Raw genomic sequence first — 17,924 nt, forward strand, 5'->3', positions numbered from 1 at the left:
AGATGCCAAAGTCCAAACCCCTGGTAATTGTGAATATAACCTTATTTGGAAATAGGGTCTTCACAGATGTAATCGACTTAGTTGAAGTCATTCTGAACAAGGGTAGACATTAGTCCAATAGGACTGGTGTCCTTATAAGAAAAGACATACTTAAATATGTCATAAGACATAAGACATAAAAAAAAAAAAAAGACATACAACACAGAGAGGAGAATGCCAGGTGCAGTCAGAGACCCAGAGGTTGAAGAGAAGAAGGCCCTTGAAGATGGAACAGCGTCTGGAGTTATGTTACCACAAGCCAAGGAATGCCAGGGGCCAACAGTAGCAGGAAGCCACAAGGAAGGATTCTTCCCTAGAACTTTCAGAAGTTGCATGGTCCTGCTCACACCTCCATTTCAGACTTCTAGCCTCTAGAAGAGGCTACATTTCTGCTGTTATTAGCCACCCAGTGTGTGGTGCTATGTGATGGCAGCCCTAGGAAATGAATATGCTCCATCAGAAGGGCCTACTTTGCCCACCGTATGTAACATACCACAGCCAACCCCAGCACTCCCCATTCTTCTTAAGCAGCATTATTCATTTTTTTCATCGCACTTATCAACAATATCTGTTACATTCTATAATTTCTTATTTGCTTATTTTCTAACCCTTTCATCGGAATGTAAGCTCTATTAGAGTCAGTGATCTTTTCTTTCTGTTATATCTACATTGCCTAGAACAATTCCTGGCACATAATGGCTATTTAATAAATACTTACTGAGTGAATCAATGAACGAAAGAATGGATGGTTATTCCTTGTTAAATATTAGGCCACACCTTGAAAAAATTGTTAAAACTGCATAAATAGCTAAATCAATGCTTATAAAAAGAAACAAAAATTAATTGCTTTTGTAAAGTTTCTCCTTCTAGAACAGACACAAGAAATCACAGTAACAGATTTTTAAAAAATCATACACCAGTACTTACCTGATCAGCCCTCGATACATGATGTATTCACACCATCTGTGGTGATCTGTACTGTCAATATCCTAATAAAGAGCAGAGGAGAGAATGTTTAAAGCATGAAAACAATTCTGTATTCTGAAATGCTGAGAAAATGTGTTAGCCAGTGATCACAATGGCTTTGTGCATTCTATTTTCTCTGCCTCACCACTACTCATCTTTTAAGGTCCAAATTATTTGCTCATCCTACACTTACTTCTTGAGTGTGTATTATGTGCCCATCTAGTTCCTGGACTAGCTGCTGGAAATGCAAAGATGGAGGTGGTCTAGAGAGGGAGTTAGGCAAATGTATTAGTCAGGGTTCTCCAAGAAAACAGAACTGACAGGATATATATAAATTAGAGATAAATACAGAGATAGAGATAATGTAAATATTATGAGGTTTATTATAGGAATTGGCTCACATGATTGTGGGGATGGGCAAGTCAAAATTCCACAGGGCAGGTCACAAGCTGGGAACTATGATGAAAGTATTTAATGAATTCCCCAGAAGAAGCTGCTGGCTGAAGTAGGGGTGGAAATTCTTTCTTCTGATTGCTGAAATTATCAGTTCTCCTTTTAAGGCTTTCAATTGCTTGGATGAGATATGCCTCATTGATGAAGACAAAGTCCTTAGGTGATTGTAAATGTAATCAGCCATAGATGGAATCACTTACTGGTTATTTAAATCCATGAAATATCCTCACAGTAACAATGAGGCCAGTGCTTCCCTCACCAAACAAGTGGACACCATAACCAATCCAAGTTGACACGTGAACTTAATCATCACATTCCCCCCTTATCAATTAGGCTCCCATACACATCTCCTTAAACCTAGGACCTTGATTAGATCACCTTTGATTGGCCTACATCAGTGAGGCATGACACAGGTTGGATCTCTGCCCTCTTGCTGGGTCTTATATAAACTGAGAAAACACAGAGAAAGGAAGCCATCATTTTGAAACTGACATGTGAGAGAGGACTCAAGGATCACTAGCAGCCGAAGCTGAAGCACAAAGCCCCCACGAGGATGGGCCCATGGAGCAGTTCAAGCCTGAAGAGATGAGCCACAGGCCTGACTGCCCACAGCTGAACTCCAGGAGAAAGCAGAGCAAGAACGACAGACTTGCCATCTTGCCTCATCACATGACAGGACCCAGGATCTGCTCCCAGCCAACCTTTGGTGAGGAAGCATCTCTGATGATGCCTTGATTTAGACATTTTCACAGCCTTAGAACTCTTAAGTTTTACTGCTAACAAATTTCCCATTATAAAAAACAATCCATTTTTGATACTTTGTATTAGCAGCCCTGTGGCAAACTAAGACACCAGGCAAACACTTCTTTACCTCCATTGTGTAGTACCAGTCCTATCTGATAATCAGGATCAATCACCCAAACCACTACAGTAACTCCCTACTTTGCCTGTTGATTCAGAGGCTGAGGAGTCCAAAGTGACCAAGTGCAAGTCTTAACATCCAGTTCAAGAGAATCATTGTTGTTTCTTTTGGTGGAAACACTCCTTCTTCTGGAACTAAGACCTGTAGGCCAGTAGAGCTTAAAGTTGCAGGGATAGGAAGCAAAAGTTTTTCTAGTGGATGACTGGGGATAATAGTGAGTGGTGCCACACTTATTTTCACCCCTTGATTCCTGGATCCATGAATCCTGGTTGTGGGAGAAACTACCATAGAGCAGATGCTGATTTAGAGCATACACAGCCTCCTGGAGAACACCACCTGAGCCCTGCAAGGTATTGCCACCCTGTTGGTGCCATAATTGTGTCTTCAAAAGGCCATTCCACCATTCTATCAAATAGCTGCTTCAGGATGATGGGGAGGATGATAAGACCAGTGAATTCCATGAGCATATATACATTCTTGCACTTCAATTGCCATGAAGTGTGTTTCTTGATCAGAAGTAATGCTGTGAGGAATACCATGATGGTGAATACGGCATCCTGTAAGTCCATAGATGGTAGTTTTGACAGAAGTATTGCATGCAGGGAAGGCAAAACTGTATTTGCAGTGTCTATTCCAGAACAAAACACTGCCCCTTCCATGATGGAAATGGTCCAATGTAATCAACTTGCCACTAGGTAGCAGGCTGATCACCTAGGGGAATGGTGTCATATTGGAAACTGAGTTTTGATCTCTGCTGATGTCAGAGTGGGCACTCAGCAGTGACTGTAGCCAAGTCTGTCTTGGTGAATGGAAGTCCATGCTGCAGAGCCCATGTATAACCTCCATCCCTATGCCATGGCCACTTTGTTCTTGAGCTCACTGGGCAATGACAGGAGTGGCTGGGGAGAGAGACCAACTGGTATTCATAAAATGGGTCATTCTATCCACTTGATCATTAAAATTCTTCTCTACTGAAGGTACCCTGTGGTCAGCATTCATGTGGGATACAAACATGCTCATGTTTTTTGTCCGCTCAGAAAATTCTATCCATACACCTCTCCTCCAGGCCTCTTTATCACCAATTTTTCAATCATGAGCCTTCCAAATCCCTGACCATCCAAACCACTGGCCACAGCCCATGAAATAATACACAAATACATATCCAGCCATTTCTCCTTCCACATGAAATAAAAAACTAGGTACACTGCTCAAAATTCTGCCCCTTAGGAGGATTTCCCTTCACCACAGGAGGATTTTCTGCCCAGAAAATAGAAAGCGCTGTAGCTATTCTTCTAGGCCTGAATTTTCTCTTCGTCAAGTGATCATAGGGAACTCTATAAGAGGCCATAGCTGTTGGCTGGGAAAGAGAAGGTAATACGGCAAGAGTGGGAACATTAACATTTGGGCCACTTCCTCCTGTAACTTATTTGTGCCTTCAAGGCCTGCTTGAGCCCTATTTCATATATACCACTTCCATTTAATGATGGAGTGCTACTGTGCACGCCCAATTTTATGGCATGGCAGGTCAGACAACACCCAGTTCATGATAGGCAATTGCGGTCTCATGGTAACTTCGTGGGTCGTGGTTAAGCATTTGGTCTCTAGCAGGCTGTATTTATCAGGGTTTCTCTGGGGAAACAGAACTGACATATACATAAACGCATAGATGGATATTTTATATAAATAGATACTATGTAAATATTAAATATTATGTCAATATATGGTATGTGAATATTATAAGGTATTCTTTTTTTCATTGGAATTGGCTCACTTGACCATGGGGATAGGCAAGTCCAAATTCCACAGGGCAGGCCACAAGCTGGAAACTACAGTGAAGGTTTACGATGAATTCCCCAGGAGAAACTGGCTGGCTGAAGCAGAGGTGCAAATTCTCCCTTCTGATTGCTAAAACCATCACATCACCTTTTAATGCCTTCAACTTCTCCCATTGTTCCAGGGAATCTCCCCAGTTGCTTTTGATATAATCAGACACAGAAGCCATCAACTTATGAATAATTTAAATCCATGAATGACCCCCACAATAACAATCAGGCTAGTGTTTATTGACCAAACAACTGGACATCATAACCTAGACAAGTTGACCCATGAAGTTAACTATCACACATGTCAAATGCTGTTTCTCAAAAGGAGAGTAGTTACCTGCAGAGGGCTTTGCTCCAAAATCCTAAGGGTCTACTCTGTGATTCTCCTGTAAGTGCTTGTTAAAGGCTCCAGACAGAATCTTTTTTTTTTTTTTGCCACTGAAACTTTCAAAACAATTGGATCTGTTGGATCATATAAGCAAAGTGGAAAAAACAATTGGATCTGCTGGATCATATAAGCAAAGTGGTAAAGCAACTTACTCAGCAGCCTGGACCTGTTGCAGAGTCTCTTCTTGTTCCAGTTGCCACTCAAAACTAGCAACTTTTCTGGTTGCTCGATAAATGGGACAGTGTCGCACACCCAAATGAGGAATATGTTGTCTCCAGAATCCAAAGAGGCTAAGTTGGCATTGTGGCTGTTATTGGTCGTAGATGGGCCAGATCCAACAGACATCCCTAGAAGGGATATCCTGACATGTGCCACAACACTGGATACCCAGAAATTTGAATGAAATGGAAGGTCTCCGAATTTTTGTTTGGATTTATTGCCCACCCTCTGATATGCAGGGTTATGGGGGTGATCTTGAGAATTAGAAGTGTCTTGCAAGTCAGCTATCTCTGGATATTCTATTGCAGTTTCATCTGGTGAAACAGGATTAATTTCTTCACTCTGACGTATGAACACTGTTAGGGGAGGCTGTTATAGGTGTATCAGGCACAGCAGGTTTATCTCTTCACATGGAAGTTGGATGGCTGATTCGTCAGGGCAGACCATTACAGGTTTATCTGGCAAAAAAAGACTCAGCAGATTCTAGGGTTTCAGTGTCGCCACTGTTATCACTATCAACTCACAGGTCTCCATTCCAGTTTTCAGAATTTCATTTCTTTCTGGTCAATGCCCTCACTTTAACGGCAGACACCTTGCAAGGCTGGGGATTCAATTTACATTGTAATTCAGCCACTCACATAGTGAGTCTGTGGGTCTGGTTTTCAAAAGTCTTAAGTCTGTGGCTACACAAAATAAAGAGTTTCTTTTAGGACATACACAAAAAATTTCATGTCTTTCATGAGGCACTCAAGCTGGGAATTTGAACCCTTGAGCTCATCCCTGTCTTTAACAACTGTATCCACCATATTTAGGAACAACCAGCCAATATCATTACTCTTAACTCTAAAGAACTCTGTTAAGGTATCAAATACATTCTCACCCAGAGCCTTGCCACTTATAATCATTTGAGTAGCAGTATCCAATTGTAGTATTTTGCATATCTCTATTGTCAGTTCATACCATGGAATATCAGTGATCACTATAGTTATTAGTGCTTTGGAATCTAACCAGATTAGCAAACCAATTGCCAAAACCTCACACTCACTCAGCTATATCATCTGTAAGATTCAGTTTCTCAGGAATTACTCCTGGTGGCAAATCGATGCTAATCAGGGCTCCTCAGAGAAACAGAATCAATAGGATATATATCTATGTAGATATATAGATATATATACATATATAATGTAAATATGAGGTTTATTAGATTTATTATAGGAATTGGATCACATGACTTTGGGAATGTGCAAGTCTGAATTCCATAGGGCAAGCCACAAGCTGGGAACACAGATTAATGTCTTCAATGACTTCTCTAGGAGAAGCTGGCTGAAGTAGAGATAGAAATTCTTCCTTCTAATTCCTGAAATCATCAGTTCTCTTTTAAGACTTCCAACTGATTGGATGAATCTTCTCTCATTTTTAAAGTTAATCTCCTCACTTGATTGCAGATGTAATCAGTTATAGATGCAATCAACTTACTGATGATTTAAATCGATGAAAAATCCTCACAGTAACTTTTTTCTTGACCAAATAATCAGTCACCATAACCTAGCCAACATGAACTTAACCATCACAGCAGGTAAATCAATAATTACAATATAGTTTGTGGATTCCTGCATTTTTCTAGGACCCCCAACCCAAGCAGAATTTACCACATCTTCATCTGTCATTCTGTGAAGCAATTTATGCACACCAGTTATACCATCCCTTCCTGAGCAGAGGCACTCTTAATGATCTTTGTATTTCTTGCACTTAGCACGAATCCTGGCATTCAGCAGGTGCTCAATATTTGTTTGTTAAATTGAATCATGGAAATAAACACATTTTGGAAGCAATCATGAGTCTTTTTGATGTTGAAAGCTTTAGATAGGAGTTATTTTTCATAAGAGAAGCAGAGCAGAAACATTTTTTATAATGTGTTCAGAAAACTCTAAATATGGAGCTGCTATACTGAAGGAAGAAGTCTCAGTATTCCTCTTTTTTAAAATCCTATGAATAAAAATATATCTGAATTTTACTACTAAAATTTAACTAAAACATATTTTGAATCCTAAAAGAATATACCACAATTTACTTCTCTCTTTTTTCCTTTAAAGTTGGTGGTGGACACATGATGCTATTACATTAATCTTTGTTATTATTTATAATTATAAATACATATATACCTTTTGTATACATAAGAAAATTGTAATAAGTTTTAAAGTTAAATTGTAAATTTTAAAGATGATCAAAAAGCACTAGTTTGGTTTGTCCTGTGAAGAGATAAAAATTTAGTCATACTGGGAATAATAAACAATGAATCTGTTTAACTATTATTTCATTTTATTAGGTTTAAAAAGATGCTGTCAAATCTTAAGACTAATTTCTTATAGAGTAAAATCTGTTCATCCAAACATTTATGATTAAAACTCTTCTCCACATTAATAAACTTCCTAATAGAAAAAGCAATATGAGAATCCACTGCCAATCTTGACACAGCTTCTGAGAGTGATAGTAGAAACCAAGAGAGGATGAAATAAAAATCAAATTAAATTCCTCTTCTCTAACACCAAGCATATCCCTTATATATACACATATACACACACAAATATAGGAATGCCCTCTCATTAGGATTCAGTTTTTCTTCAGACTTGTAATATATTGTATAACATTCTTTTGTACTTAACTGACCATGTTCTTACAAACAAGTTTATCTTATTTATATATATTTATTGAGTGCATCCTACATTCAAGGCTGAGAGATTTGCAGACTTTTTAGTATATTTCATCCACAAATAACCCTGTGATGCAATAAATATTACCATCGCCACTTTACAAATATGGAACTTGAGGCCCAGAAAAGTTAAATAACTTGTGCCCAGGTCACACAGCTGATAAATGAAACCCCAGCAAGGCTGGTGATTAGAGACAATGTGGAGCAAGCCCTAGCCAACAGCTAGGACCAAGGAGCAGCCATGTGAGTGGCACTGTCTTGGACCCTCCAGCCTCAGCTGAACCTCCCTACAGCAGACTGCATGAGTGAACCCAGACAAGAACAGAGAACTTTCCCGTCAACCCACAGAATCAAGAGAAATAATGAGTTTTGGGGTTGGTTACAGTGATAAATAACTAATGTAGCCTCTGTGACTTCACACTCTCCGGTTTTCCCCTTCTTCTGAACTCTCCCAATCTCTTTCCTGAGACGATCTCCCTTGTCTTCCCTCACCTATCACCCCCATGAGAGCCACATTAAATGTGGCTTTATTGGGGTTTTTCTTTGGTCTTCCTTTTGCATGCTCATTCCACTCCCATGGTTTCAATGCTCACCCATAAGATGGTAACTTCCTGACCTCTCTAGTCCTGACTGCCCTTCTGAATTCCATCTCCATTATGTCCCTAAGATGACTCAAACTCAGCCCAGAGCTGAATCCATCATCTTCTTTGCAAAACTTCCTTATTTATTTTCTCCATAATAAAAAATGTCACCACCATAAGCCCTCTGACAAAAGCCAAAAATGAAGTCTCCACTGTCTGCCTTATCCACTGTGGTAGAGACTAACTCTTGCTCCCTAATATCTGCCATCTGTCCTTCTCCTTTTCCAAAATTACAGTATTTTTAACTAGGAATATGGCCCTTGAGGTTACATATTACAAATCTCAACCTCCTGTCCCCCAAGGTATGTCCATATCACTAAATTCCAGTCAATGAAATTTGAGTGCAAGGGTTGGAGTCAGCTTCCTTCCACCCACCCCCCCCCCAAACAGATGGCTCCCTCATCTGTTTGTTTGTTGTTTTTTCCTTCATTGTTTGTACTCATCTGCTTGTTTTTGCTTGTTGCCTGCTTGCTGTCTGTTTTTTCTTTAGGAGGCACCAGGAACCGAACCCAGGACTTCCCGTGTGGGAGGCAGGCACCCAGCCATTTGAACCACATCCACTACTCTCCCTGCTTGTTTTGGCTCATTGTCTATTCATTGTTTTCCTCATTGTCTTGCTCATCGTATTTGCTCCCTGTCTGTTCAATATCTCCTTGCTGTTTTTGCTCATTGTCTGCTCGTTGTTTTTGCTGGATGTTTGCTCATTGTTTGCCTTCTTTAGGAGGAACTGGGGACCAAACCCTGGACCTCCTATGTGGGAGGCAGGGGCCCAACCACTTGAGCCACATGCACTCCCTGGAGTCAGCTTCCTTGAGCTGACCTTTAGAGATAATGCGCATAGCTTTGTGTGTTCTTTCATTACTTTTCCTCTATCCTGGTAACTAAAACATGAATGCTATCACCTTGGACCATGAGGTAAAGTTGGGAATGGAGGCCTTGTAAAGTGGAGGCCCTAGATGGAAGAAGCACAGATTCCTGACATAAGTGCCACACTTGTGCTGAATCACCTACCCAGACTTTACATAAAGAAATAAACTTCTATCTTTTCTAACCCACTGTTACTTTGTGTTTTCTGTAGCACACAGAAAACTCCCCTTATGCCATTCTTTCTCATCTTTGTCTCTCCAAGAACTTGCTAAATAATGTTACATTCTACAAGTTAAAGTAGTAAAATCAACATAATATGAATAAGGTGTTTTTTTCTATAAATATTATCTCAAAACTGGAAGTTAAAGGCAAAATGAAAAGGACCAAAACATCTCTGTAAGGTTTAACTGCATATAAAAATTACTTCTCATTGTAAATCAATACATTTGGCATTCTAGTGCATAATCTGTTTCTTGAGGATTTTATTTGTGTCAGTTCCCCAGAGCATGGTTACATCTGGATATACTGATTTTTTCAAGTGTTTTAGACCTAAAAAAGTAAGGACTAATTCAATGTCATTTGGTGAGATCCTGCCTGGCTGATCAGCCAACCTCTCTGTGTGATATTTCATTTTCTACTTTGCTCTTATATCATGATAAACTCTCATAAAGTAGGTCATCATATTTTCTAACCATGGCCACAACAATATCTTACATCCCATATGGTATGGTATTCTTATAATTTGATTTGGCTACTCCTCCCATTGAGATGTGAGGCTTATATTTTCTTCAGTTAAATCCGCTTTGACTATGGCAGAAGCGACACTGTGTGATTACAAGGCTAGGTCATATTAAGACAATAGAGTTTCTGCCTGGTTCTCTTGGGATACTCACTCTTGGAACCCAGTCACCTTGCAAGAATGAAGCCCATGGAGAGAAATGCAGACCCCAAGCCCATAGGCCCGGCAGAGCTCCTAGTTAACAGCCAGCACCAACTTGCTATCCATGTGAGTGAGTCATCTTGAAAGTCACAGGAAGCAGATGTAGCTCAAATGGGTTCGGTGCCTGGTGCCTCCTAAAGAAGACGAGCAAGACAGCAAGTTGATGCAATGGGCTAGCGCAACAAGATGATGTAGTGAGATGGCACAACCAAGAGACACAGCAAGGAAACACAATGAGAGACACAAAAAACAGGAAGTGGAGATGGCTCAAGCAATTAGGTGCTTCCCTCCCACATGGGAGGCCTCAGGTTCAGTTCCACTGCCCCCTGAACAAGAAGATGAGAAGAGAGCCAGTGGAAACGACAAGAGGGGGAAATAAGTAAATAAATAAATTAAATAAGTCTTAAAAAAAAAGGAAGTCTCTAGGTGAGCCACCTAAATAAAGTTAAATGGAGCAGAGATGAGCTATACCTGCTGAGCATTTCTTTGCTCACAAATTTCAGGCTTGTGAATAAATAACTGGTTGCTGTTCAAAGCCAGTGTGTCATGTGATTTTCTATGCAACAGTAGATAAATCAGAACATATTTAATTGTTGGGTTGATTTTTTTTTTAAACATGAAAAAAAGCATTTTAATTAACAAATCAGAAATCTTACTAAGACTGTGTTACCTTCACATTTCCATGTTTAATTAGCTGTAGATAATCTCTGGATCCAGGTTTTGAAGTGATATATCCCAGAAAAATTACTTGATTAGAGCTATTTTTCAGTAGTTTTGAAACAGCAATAGCTTGAAGTTTTCTGTCCAGGTCATCTCTAAAAAATGCAAAAAATATCTCTTTATTGCATTTTCAAGGCAATTTTTAAAGTCTTAGGTACCTTCGAATATTGCACAAAACCAGAGGAATTCCTATTTGGGCAAATGTCTTAATGTTACACAAGACAATGCTGTGTAGACAGACAAACTTTTACCTAAGTAGGCTGACAAACTTTTAACTAAGAATATGCTCCCTCTCCACAAATCATTTGGAGTCAAGTTGACTTAAATATTGATTCTAAAAATAGCATTTGTCCGACTTTCATCAGAAGAAATTATATCAATAATGTGGTACCTAGTCATAAGTATTACACCTGAAAAACATATAGACCCCCCCCCCCCAATAAAAAGGAAAAAGCCAGGAATACTGGTAAGAAGGAGAATGCTAATGTCCATAGAACACACCAGAATCATGTTACCCACTCCATTTCTTCAACCGAGCACTTTCTAAAACCCTCTCTGGCTCCCATGGCCAAATCCTGACTAAACATGGTACTTTTTACTATGCTAAATACTGTGCAAATATAACTGAGGTAATTAGGTGGGGAAATGAAGCTATTTGGGTGGGGCTGGGTTTACTGTCAATCTGTTTGAAAAAAAGTACATCACAGTTGACATGATCCAACCAAGAAAACTGAAACCATTTTAGGTGCTTCAAACAAAATGAAATTAACATAGGGAATTGGTTACCTAGGTGAGAGGAAGACAAAGAAGGGTGGGTGAGGCAACCAGAGATTAGCAATAGCAGGGAAAATACTACCTCTATGGCTAAAGCAACCACACAAGGAGGTAATAATACCAGATTTCAGCACTGACTAGTGGGGATGGAAGCTATGGCAAAGGATGCCCAGAGAGGCTGGGACCATGTGGCTTGAAACTGGAGCCACAGAAGAGACTCATCCTCTGCCAGAGACATCAGATGCAGCAGAAGGAAAGGATGAGAGACACCTGGCTTCTCTCCTCCTATCCTCCAACCTTTCACTGTGCTTCCCATTGGCTAAACCTGCCCAGAAGCCAGAAAGCAAGGGAGTCCAGGGAATATGGTTCCTTGCAGTATATAGCAGAGAAAAAGAAAAGCAAGGAATGCACCCAAGAGCAAACAGACAGCAGACCAATTCAAGGACTTACACAGAAAGACAGCCAAAAAATGAGCATTGAGGGGAAAAAAATGACAGAGGAAGATGGAGGAAGATCACAGAGGACAGAGAAGACTGGGGAAATCTCATTGAGGTTGGATTTGAAGACAGGATTAAGTTTGAATAAGCAAGTAAAACCAGCCAAGTAATTTTTAAAATATTTCAAGAAAAAGAAGAGTGAAAAGGATGAACATTTGTTAAATACCTACTATCTGCCAGGACCTATGTCATTTGAATTAGAATTCCCACAATAACTGAGAAAGACATTAGCTCAATTTTTTTTTATTGACTTTGTAATAATATTACATTAAAAATATATATGTGAGGTCCCATTCAACCCCACCCCCCCACCCCACCTCTCCCCCCCCACCCCCAGCAACACTCATTCCCATCATCATGACACATCCACTGGATTTGGTAAGTACATCTTTGGGCACCTCTGCACCTCATAGTCAATGGTCTACATCATGGCCCATACTCTCCTCCATTCCATCCAGTGGGCCCTGTGAGGATTTACAATGTCCGGTGATTGCCTCTGAAGCACCATCCTGGGCAGCTCCATGTTCCAAAGACGCCTCCACCTCTCATCTCTTCCTGCCTTTCCCCATACCCATCAGCCACCATGTCCACTTTTCCCAATCCAATGCCACCTCTTCTATGTGGCCATTGGATTGGTTGTGTCCATTGCACCTCTATGTCAAGAGGAGGCTCAGATTCCACATGGATGCTGGATGCAATCCTCCCACTTTCAGTTGTAATCACTCTAGGCTCCATGGTGTGGTGGTTGTCCTTCTTCAACTCCATCTTAGCTGTAGCTCAATTTTCTTAATGAGGTTATAAGAAATTTGCCTATTGTTATTCTCCATCTCTCCTTCACAGATACATTCTCTGCTCTTTTCTATGCTCTGGCAGATGATCCCTGCAAATTTCTTCTTCTAATGTCCCTTGTCTGTTGATTTCCAGTTGCGTTGGGCTAATTGGAAACACCATCAGGAGTTGAAAAGGTGAGACTTTGGGACTCATCTCTGACAGTAGATGAATTCCACATGACAAGTGCCCCTTTGCCCTGGTTCCAGAACTCAATGGGCTCTGGAAACACTATTTTATTCTCTCCTTAAGTCCTAAGGGCTGTAACGTCTCCCACTCTTGCCAGTGTCTCTGAGTGCTTCAGCATCTCATTTGTTCCTTTATCTGTTTCAACATCTTAGTAAGTAGTCCCTTCATTAGGTGTATAGTAAATTCTGTTCCTTCTGATACACGGGCCTAGGATTCAAATCCCAATCTAGAAAGATTGAGAACTGCAAGACAGGTAGTGTTTTCATTCAAATATATTTTAGCAATATATTATTGGAAAATAATCTTATGAGTTTAGTTTTACATTTACTCAGAGATGTTACGTGGTGATAAAAAATAAAATGTACATGCATATATGTGAGGAGAAAGAGAGAATGTTTTATCTTTTAACATTTGATCAGCCCAATAATTCTACTACTTGGGGTAAAAAGATATTAATAGCTTTACCCCGTTTTTAGAGCAGAAAAAAACTGGAACTATCAATGTTATCTTGCAACAGAACCAAAACTAGAAAACAAGTTTCCAGACTACAGGTTCTGTACTATTTCCTCTTTCTACAAGACACGTTATAGATTAAGAAAAAAAACAAAAATCAAAACAAAACAAAAAAACTGGCAATTAACGGTAGGTTAAGTTAATCACATAAAATAATATCAATTTTAGTTATGGTATTTACCTAAATGATTTCTAGGGAGTATTGCTATTTCCTAGTTATTGACTGTAAGATATTTGTGCAGGCAGTAATTTATAAAATTTTGTTGAATCAGCTAATAACATGCACAAGCATTTTATAATTCATTCCTAATGTGATTTCACCTTTGAATGCCATTATCTCCAGAAAATGAAATCTGTTTATATGAGAAGTTTTATATCTAGTATTAAGTTTTGTATCTAGCATTATGGAAAACAAAGGCAAACAAAAATACAAAATCATGGCTTCACAAATTATTCAAGGTGCTAAGTCTCATGTGGCTGGTTGGGAGGCTGTACAGCACAGTGTCCATGGACCGAGCTTCCAAGTGACACAAGAATGGAGGTTCCTTGAGGATAGAGATTCCAGCTAGCACTGTGCTATGTTTGATGAATGAATTCTTTTTAAACCTGTCCAGTTCACCTTACTTTGAAGTTGTCTAATTTATTTTAATAATAATGGCCAGTTCTAATGGAGCATTTGCTGTATTCATGTATTTTGCATATATTATCTCACTTAATTCTCACAAGAATCCTATGACGTATGTAAGATTACTGCCCTTTATTGAAAGATGAGGAAACTGAGGCTCAAGAAAGTTAAATAACTTTGTGAAGGTTACATAGTGAGAGAATTAGACAATGGACTCAAACCAGATTGTCTGATTCTATAACCCAAGCTCTTCATTAAATTACACTGCTTCCAGCTGATAATACTGATATAAAGATAGTGGTGACCAGGGGTTCAGAAGGGAGGGGAAGGGATAAACAGGGGGAGCACAGGGCATTTTGAGGGCATTGGAAATTGTTTTATATGATACTGCAATAATGGATACATTACAGTATATGTTTGTCAATGCCTAAAAAACTGTACGGCACAAAGTGTAAATCATCATGTAAACTATAGACCTTGGTTGGTAGCAATGCTTCAATATTAGTTCATCAACTGAAACAAATGTACCACACTAATGTAAGATGCTAATAATGGGGGGGATGTAAGAATCCCCTGTGCTTTTGATGTAACTTTTCTGTAATCTAAAACTTTTTAAAAAATGAGGTATATAATTAATAAATATAAATATATATACTGCTTCCTTCCCTGGAGTTATAGCTCCTTAAGAAGTGACAGCTATTATTCCTTTTGCTAATATTGTTGTTATTACAAAATCAAGTGAATGAGAAAAGTAGTAAGTAAAGGATATGGTGTTAATCAAGGAGCTTTAAATATGTGATCAATAGAAAATTAGATAAGGCAATCCTTCACTCCTCTTTTCCAAGCACATTCCTAACATGTCTTTTTAATCTTTCTTATCCCTCTCAACTCTCACTATTTATTCTTTATATTGTGGGCGAGATTGAGAGGAGTGAAAGGGGACAGAGAAAATAAGCAAGGGAAAAAAGGGTAAGAGTATATTCAAATGTTTCTTAGGTAAAATTCTAAGGGGAAGTTGGCAAACTTTAGACACTAAAGTACCTATTTTTAAAGAGATAAATCCAACTCGGAGTGCAGTTTAAGGTTGCTGGAATGATTTTTTTCAATAACTGTAATTACTGCATGAAAATTACTAAGAAAAACAGAAGGCCCTTCTTCAAACAGCTTTTTAAAGAAATATGAGCCATCTATATCATTGATCCTAAAAAAACCCTTCTAATTTCTAAGGAGACAAGCAGAAATCTGATTAGTGAATGGTCCATACTAATTATATTTGGATGGGCTGTTTATATTACTTATGCTATGATTTATTTCAGAAAGCATTCAAGTATGCTTTCACAGATTCACATAATAGTGAGAAAAAAGTGAGGTAATGAGGAAAATAAGGAGAGCAGACACATTAGTTTTGTTTAGATAGGACTTCCAGTACAATAATGTTTTTCTAATGTTCTAGGTGTAACTTTAAAGCTCTGTGGCCTCCTGTATAATTAATGTGAGCAGGGCATGCAAGCCTATTTTAGAGCATTTTTATAGCACTTTGCATCATTGTTTTAAATTGTTATGGTTTATATGGTAAAGCATAATTTATGAACTTCTCACTTTGCTTGTACAATATATTATTGCAATATCCATGATTTTTTCATACCAAGGCAATGACTGTGAATGTGATTATTTGGAGAATAAACTCATTCCCATTCATCATGTTTCCTTATATAGGAGATTTCTTAGGAAAACTATTCAGGCCTCTCTCTCTACCCTTTACTTTCGGGGAGGACTTTTCTAATTAATTAGGTCTAGAAGAATTAACTGAGCATGTTTGTCTCAAATCTTTCTTCTTTCTTCTCCTGGGAAACTGCCAGTTTGCAGACTCAGTGTTTCTGGCATGTTCTCTCCATCAAAGGTAAAACTTGACAGGGCAGGCTCTGCTGTTTGGGGAAGGGAGTCAGTTCCATGCATTGTTGGGGTATATATTGGCATATCTAGATGAGCATACTTAAGTCATGTCTTCCAAATAGGCTTATCAGTATTAAAGGTGATATTTTGATCTCTATCTGCCAGACTTTCTTGTCTACCTATAAGTTGATTCTGAAAACATGAGAGGAAAAAGGAATGTTGTTTAGTATTCTCAAATCCCAACAGTAACATCTCTAGTAGCACTAATCCTGTGGGAAAAGGGAATTTCATTTTTCTGTAGTCTGGTTTACTGTGTGGTTTCAAAATGTGCAGGCTCTGGAGCTGAAGTTACCTACTTCCTAGCTTGTGACATTGGTTGAACCAGTTATTTAACCTTTCTCAGACTAGTTCATCTGTAAAATGGGGTTAGAATAGTACTTACCACATATAGAATGAAGATTAAACACAGTAATGCACTTAGCACAGCACCTGCACATAAAATGTGTTGATGAATTGTTGGCTAAACGTAGCCATATTATAAATGACTGCATGCATCTCAAAATATTTCTATGCCTGATTTTTAAAAGCAGCAACATAGAGAAAAAATACTTTGGGAAAGGAAAGAAAATGCATTCAATTTGTTAGTATTTCTTAACATTTCTATAAGTATCAGAGAGACCAAAGAAACCCACTCGTGATTCCCAAAGTGTGTCACAACAAAATCCACCAGTTTGTCTGTGAAGTTAACAGTTAGCGTTATAGCTGGTGCAATCTCGCCCTCTGGTGAGGGAAGGAGGTGATGCTCCGATTTCACTATTGGGTATCTTGACAAAGCCATAATCCTGTATTGGAATAAAAAGAAATACATGCATCATTATTGGTCCCATCATACCAGGTGGACAAGACTAAGATGTGTCATTACAATGATGCGTCTAAAATGATGTGCCATACAACAAGCATCTGAGGGCATTAGGAGAAATAACGTGGCAGAGATGAGTTGTCCTGCTTGTCAGTTCATTGCGTCTCTGCTATTTAGCATGTCTTGCTGGGCCACTAAGCACAACAGCTACCAACTCTGTTTTTTTTTTAAAGATTTATTTATTTATTTCCCCTTCCCACCACCCCCGTTGTCTGTTCTCTGTGTCTACTTGCTGTGTTGTCTTCTTTGTCTGTTTCTGTTGTTGTCAGTGGCACAGGAATCTGTGTTTCTTCTTGTTGCGTCATCTTCTTGTGTCAGCTCTCCGTGTGTGCAGCACCATTCCTGGGCAGGCTGCACTTTCTTTCGCGCTGGGTGGCTCTCCTTCCGGGGCGCACCTTGAGCATGGGGATCCCCTATGCGTGAGACACCCCTGCATGGCATGGCACTCCTTGTACACAAGCAGAGCTCCACACAGTTCAAGGAGGCCCGGGGTTTGAACCGTGGACCTCTCATGTGGTAGGCGGATGCCCTAACCACTGGGCCAAGTTCGCCGCCCCCCAACTGTTTTAATAAGTGCTATGGAGACACCAAAAGAGGAGCATTATACACAACATGCATTTTATTTGCATTGACACTCTGAAATATTCTGTATTTTCATAAACAATTGTAATATGAATTGAAATTTACAGCTCCACAATCTTGGCAGTGAAGGTACAAAGTAACAATTCACAAAATTAGAAATTAAAAACTGTCCAATAAACGTATTTTTAAACGTTAATGTCACCCTAAGTTAAAGAACTATGAATGAAAAGGTTGGGCAAAGCTCAGCCACAACTGGCTTCTCTTCTCCAGCTACCTGTGCTATCCCCCTGATGCCCTCATGGAGTCCTTCACACAAAACATTCTCTTCAGTGATGACACACGAATTTAGAGCCCCAGCCTGTCCCTCCAAGCTATATGCATCTGCCTAATTGCCCAGGAGCATCTCAAACAGCACA

General features: G+C 39.3%; 1 protein-coding gene across 2 annotated transcripts in view; it reads right to left on the reverse strand.

Annotated features, from left to right (window-relative positions):
* The window catches only part of CWH43 (cell wall biogenesis 43 C-terminal homolog), a 90,863-nt gene that overhangs the window by 9,366 nt on the left and 63,573 nt on the right, over window positions 1-17,924 (reverse strand). For both annotated transcript variants that reach the window (XM_004469778.4, XM_023592078.2), the window contains exons 12-14: window positions 16,700-16,849; window positions 10,639-10,783; window positions 967-1,028 (exon numbers count right to left, since the gene is read on the reverse strand). In XM_004469778.4, coding sequence (XP_004469835.1) covers window positions 967-1,028; window positions 10,639-10,783; window positions 16,700-16,849 — 357 coding nt within the window. The remainder of the gene's footprint in view (window positions 1-966; window positions 1,029-10,638; window positions 10,784-16,699; window positions 16,850-17,924) is intronic.

Source organism: Dasypus novemcinctus, chromosome 1 (assembly GCF_030445035.2).
Source record: "Dasypus novemcinctus isolate mDasNov1 chromosome 1, mDasNov1.1.hap2, whole genome shotgun sequence".
NCBI classification, from domain to species: Eukaryota; Metazoa; Chordata; class Mammalia; order Cingulata; family Dasypodidae; genus Dasypus; species Dasypus novemcinctus.